Source organism: Onychostruthus taczanowskii, unplaced genomic scaffold (genome assembly GCF_017590055.1).
Source record: "Onychostruthus taczanowskii isolate IOZ18803 unplaced genomic scaffold, ASM1759005v1 scaffold91, whole genome shotgun sequence".
NCBI classification, from domain to species: domain Eukaryota; kingdom Metazoa; phylum Chordata; class Aves; order Passeriformes; family Passeridae; genus Onychostruthus; species Onychostruthus taczanowskii.
In genome coordinates, this window is record NW_024507105.1 from 409,115 (window position 1) to 414,726 (window position 5,612).

Genomic DNA, 5,612 nt, shown 5'->3' on the forward strand with positions numbered 1-5,612 from the left:
GGGGAGCGGGGAGCGGGGGGGGGGGGCCAGGGGACACGGGAGGGGAGTCAGGGGACACACGGTGGGGTTCAGGGGACACCCGGGGGGGTTCAGGGGACACGAGGGGCTCCGCCATCGCGTCCCCATCCCTCGGGGGGGGGTCCCGGTGCTTACCCAGGGCGGTGCCGTCGGCGCTGACGAGCACGCGCGTGACGGGGGCGCGCACGAGCACGGCCCCCCCCGCTCGCTCGATGACGGGCACGGCGTGGAAGGCGACCTCGCTGGGCCCCCCCCGCGGGTACCAGGCCCCGCGCTGGTAGTGGTGAACCATCAGCGCGCTCACCAGGAAGCTCGAGTCCCGCGGGGCCGGGCCTGCGGCGACACCGGGGCACGCGGGCACGGCTGGCACCCGCCGCAGGGCGGGGCAACCCCTCCCGTGTCGCGACACAGCGCTCCTCGCCGCGATATCGCCCTCGCTCTTCGCGACGCAGCCCTCCGCTGTCGCCAAGGTGGCCTCCCACACCGCGACACAGCCTTCCCGTATCGCGACACGGCCCCTCCCGCCACACAGCACTGCACATATCGTGATGGTGCCAGCCCGTGTCGGGACACCACCCCCGCCATTGCAGTACCGCCCTCCTCCTCCACCCGGCGCCCTCCCTGTCGCGACAGCCCCTCTCTGTCGCGACAGCCCCTGACCGTAGAAGAGGTATCCGAAGAGGGCGCGCAGGTCGCGGTTTTGGGTGAGGCGGGCGGCGGCCTGGCTGTGGCTCGTGGTGGCCATGCGGAACAGGGGGGACAGGCGGGGCAGGAGCCCCGAGCGCAGCAGGACGGTGACGAGCCAGCGCGGGGACAGCTTCAGCAGGGCCAGCAGCACGGCGTGCCTCGAGGCCACCTGTGTGACATCGCCGCGTGCCACCAGCGACACTGCCCTGCCTGGCCACCAGCACGGCCTCAGGGATGTCGCTGATGTGGCCCCCCGGGACACCCGTGGCTCAGCAGCTGTCCCCCCAACATCCATGTCCTCATTATCCCCAGAACTTGTCCCTTCTGTGTCCCCTCTGTGTCCTCTCTGTGCCCACTGCTTTTGTCCCCATCGTTCCCCCCACACCCATCACCAAGGTCCCCACACCACTGTCACTTGTGTCCCCACCGTTCCCACCACCTTTTCCCCCCACACCCATCACCCATGTCCCACCAGCACTGTCACTTGTTTCCCCACTGCTCCCACTTCCACCCATCAGCCACGTCCCCACCAGTGCCACCATCCCAAGCTGACCCCTCCTTGGGGACGTGCCACCCCCGTGGGGAGGTGACCCCAGGGCCGCACCTTGGAGAGCTTCATGAACTCCCTGATGGCCTCCTTCTCCTCGGGGAACTGCTCCTCCAGCGCGGTGACAAAGGCCACCTTGCCGGAGCGCAGCAGGTAGCGCCGGGGTCCCAGGGTCACCTCGTCGTAGGGGTCAGGCAGGCGGTGCCAGCAGAGCTGCCCGTCTGTCACCTGGTCCAGGGCCACCCGCAGGAGGCTCCCCTCGTGCAGCTGCCCCACGCAGTGGATGCCTGTGGCGTGGGGACAGGGGACACGGTGGGGGACAGTGGGGACGGGGCGTGGACACGTGGAGGGAGCAGCTGGGGAGGGAAGGGTTTGGCTTTGCCTGGTGTGGCACTGAGGGACGGGGGTGGGGTCTGGGAATGACAGGGACACGGCAGGGATACAGTATGGACACGGCAGGGACATGGCAGGGACACGGCAGGGATACGACACGGGAATGGCAGGGATACAGTATGGTCAGGGCAGGGACATGGCGGGGACAGGGCAGTGACATGACAGCGACAGGGCAGGGACACAGCAGGGACACAGCAGAGACACAGCAGGGACATGGCAGGCCCAGGACAGGGACATGGCAGGGATAGGACACGGGAATGGCAGGGATACAGTATGGACAGGGCAGGGACATGTCGGGGACAGGGCAGTGACAGGGCAGGGACATGGCGGGGACAGGGCAGTGACATGACAGTGACAGGGCAGGGACACAGCAGGGACACAGCAGAGACACAGCAGGGACATGGCAGGCACAGGACAGGGACATGGCAGGGACAGGACACAGGAATGGCAGGGACACAGTATGGATGGGGCAGGGACAGGGCAGGGACATGGCAGGGACAGGGCAGTGACATGACTGTGACAGGTCAGGGACACAGCAGGGACACAGCAGGGACAGGACAGGGACATGGCAGGGATAGGACACGGGAATGGCAAGGATACAGTATGGACAGGGCAGGGACAGGGCAGTGACAGGACAGGGACAGGGCAGTGACATGACTGTGACAGGTCAGGGACACAGCAGGGACACAGCAGGGACAGGCGGACACACAGACACACAGATACACCAGACACATGGACACATGGACACACGGATACACCGGACACACAGACACAAAGGACACACAGACACATGGACGGACACACGGATACAGGGACATACGGACACATGGACACATGGGACACACGGACACATCGGACACACAGACACACGGACACATGGATACAGGGACACATGGACACATGGACACACAGGACACATGGACACAAAGGACACACAGACACACGGACACACAGACACATGGACACACGGATACAGGGACACACAGACACACGGACACACAGACACACGGACACACAGACACACGGACACACAGACACACTCACCCTGCTTCAGGACCCTGTCCCGGGCGCGCTGGTCGGTCACCAGAGGCCGCGGTGGCCCCGGGGGTGGCCCTGCGAAGGGGTTGCCGGACGGGGCCAGCAGCCGATGGGCCACCCGGGCCAGGGCCAGCACGGCCAGGGCCACCGGCAGCAGCGGCAGCAGCATGGGCCACATGGCTGTCACTGCGTGTGGCTGTGTGTGGGCACGGCAGGGACACGGCAGGGACACACAGAGACGTGCAGGGACACTCACGGACACACAGGGACACGCAGGGACACTCACAGACACGGCAGGGACACGCAGGGACACTCACAGACACGGCAGGGATACACACAGACACGCAGGGACACTCACAGACACGGCAGGGACATGCAGGGACACACACAGACACGGCCCAGCCCAGCGAGGACGGCCCCAGCCCTCACAGCCAGGGCAGCTCAGGGACACGGGGATTAGGGACCGGCCAATGCAGCGGCTCCAGGGACAGCGCTGCTTAAAGACACAGAGCCGGGAGGGACATGGCAGGGATAGGACACGGGAATGGCAAGGATACAGTATGGACAGGGCAGGGACATGGCAGTGACAGGACAGGGACATGGCAGGGACAGGACAGTGACAGGACAGGGACATGGCAGGGACACAGGGACAGGACAGGGACATGGTAGGGACAGGGCACACACCAGGGCTGGCAGCAGGTTCACAGTGGGGCTGCAGGGACAGGGGGTGACAGGAGATGACAGGGGGTGACAGGGGGCGACAGGAGGTGACAGGGGGTGACGGGGGGTGACAGGAGGTGACAGGAGGTGACAGGGGGTGACAGGGGGTGACAGGAGGTGACAGGAGGTGACAGGGGGTGACAGGGCTGCCCGGGGCTCCTCACCCACGTCGAACTCGATGCCGTGCTGCTGGAAGGTGTGGCAGCACCCCCCGGCCTGCTCGTGCTGCTCCAGCACCAGCACCCTCCGGCCCGCCTTGGCCAGGGTGGCGGCCACCGCCAGGCCCCCCACGCCGCTGCCGATGACCACGGCGTCCAGGCGGGCCGGCACGCGCCGGGCGCTGAACCCTGCGCACACACACACACACACACACACACACATGTGACAGTGACCGCCAGGGGACACCGGCCCTGCACAGCCTGCTCTGCACGGGACACGCGGACACATGGGCACGTGGACACACAAACACGCAGGACACATGGACACACGGATACACGGATACACGGACACATGGACACATGGACACACGGATACACGGACACACGGACACACAGGACACATGGACACATGGACACACGGATACAAGGATACACCGGACACACGGACACAGGGACACAGGGACACACGGGACACACAGACACATGGACACACAGGACACATGGACACACAGACATACGGACACACGGATACACAGGACACACGGATACACAGGACACATGGACACACCGGACATATGGACACATGGACACATGGACACAGGGACACATGGAGGATACACACAGACACGCAGGGACACTCACAGACACGCAGGGACACACACAGACACGCAGGGACACTCACAGACACGGCAGGGACACGCAGGGACACTCACAGACACGGCAGGGACATGCAGGGACACACACAGACACGGCCCAGCCCAGCGAGGACGGCCCCAGCCCTCACAGCCAGGGCAGCTCAGGGACACGGGGATTAGGGACCGGCCAATGCAGCGGCTCCAGGGACAGCGCTGCTTAAAGACACAGAGCCGGGGACAGGGCACGGGGACAGGGCACAGGGACAGGGCACAGGGACAGGGAACAGGGACAGGGCACAGGGACAGAGCACAGGGACAGGGAACAGGAACAGGGGACAGGGAACAGAGACAAGGAACAGGGACAGGGCACAGGGACAGGGCACGGGGACAGGGAACAGGGACACGGCACCATGGACAGGGCACCCATGGACAGGGCACAGGGACAGGGCACGGGGACAGGGCACAGGGACAGGGAACAGGGAACAGGGACAGAGCACAGGGACAGGGACAGGGAACAGGGGACAGGGAACAGGGACAAGGAACAGGGACAGGGCACAGGAACAGGGAACAGGGACAGGGCACAGGGACAGGGCACGGGGACAGGGCACAGGGACAGGGCACCCAGGGACAGGGCACGGGGACAGGGCACGGGGACAGGGCACCCCTGGCCATGGCACTCTATGGGACCGCATGGCACCACACGTCACCCCATGGCACCCTGTGACATCCTGTGACACCCCTGGCAGCCCGTCGGAGGTGCCCACGCGTGGGCACGAGGTGTGCAGGTGCGTGCCACCCCAGGGTGGCAGGGTGGGAGGTGTCCACGCGTGTGCAAGGGAGCCAAAACCCCTTTGCACGCCCACAGCCCCTGCACACCCCCTCGCACCCCCCCCAGACCCCCTTGCACACCCACAGCCCCCCCCCCAGCTGCCTGCAGCTCTGCTGACCCCTCCCGGCAGCACCAAGGAAGGGCCCCGTGCGTGCGCAAGGTGACACGCGTGTGACAGGCGTGTGACACGCTCACCCGCACGCCCCCAGCCCCAGACCGGGGGGAAATGGAGATTTGCAGATCGAAAACCATCAGCACCGGGCGGGACTGGGCTGGGGGGGGCGACAGGGTGGCACAGGTGGCACAGGTGACACAGGTGACACAGGTGACACAGGTGAAGCCAGCCCCAACCCCCCTCGCGCTCACCACAAGGGACAAAGCCGTTTTTGTCTCCTTTAATAAAACTGACAGCGAAGTACCAAAAAGGAGGAAATGGCGGCAGGGACTGGGGGGGACACGGGGCACGAGGGACACGCGGGCACACCCTGCCCCCCCCCGTGTCCCTGAGCCTTGGGGACACGCCAGGTCACCGCCCCAGACCCCCCGCAGCGAGTCCCCAGCCACAGCCCCCCCCCCCCCCCCCCCCG

At 66.0% G+C, this 5,612-nt stretch overlaps 1 protein-coding gene across 1 annotated transcript in view; it reads right to left on the reverse strand.

The window, feature by feature from the left end:
- LOC121347538 (all-trans-retinol 13,14-reductase-like) overlaps positions 1-4,136 on the reverse strand; it is a 7,938-nt gene extending 3,802 nt beyond the window's left edge. Inside the window, exons 1-5 of the mRNA XM_041426251.1 lie at positions 4,130-4,136; positions 3,568-3,750; positions 1,310-1,539; positions 679-874; positions 154-351 (exon numbers count right to left, since the gene is read on the reverse strand). Coding sequence (XP_041282185.1) covers positions 154-351; positions 679-874; positions 1,310-1,539; positions 3,568-3,750; positions 4,130-4,136 — 814 coding nt within the window. The remainder of the gene's footprint in view (positions 1-153; positions 352-678; positions 875-1,309; positions 1,540-3,567; positions 3,751-4,129) is intronic.
- Positions 4,137-5,612: the final 1,476 nt, after the last annotated feature.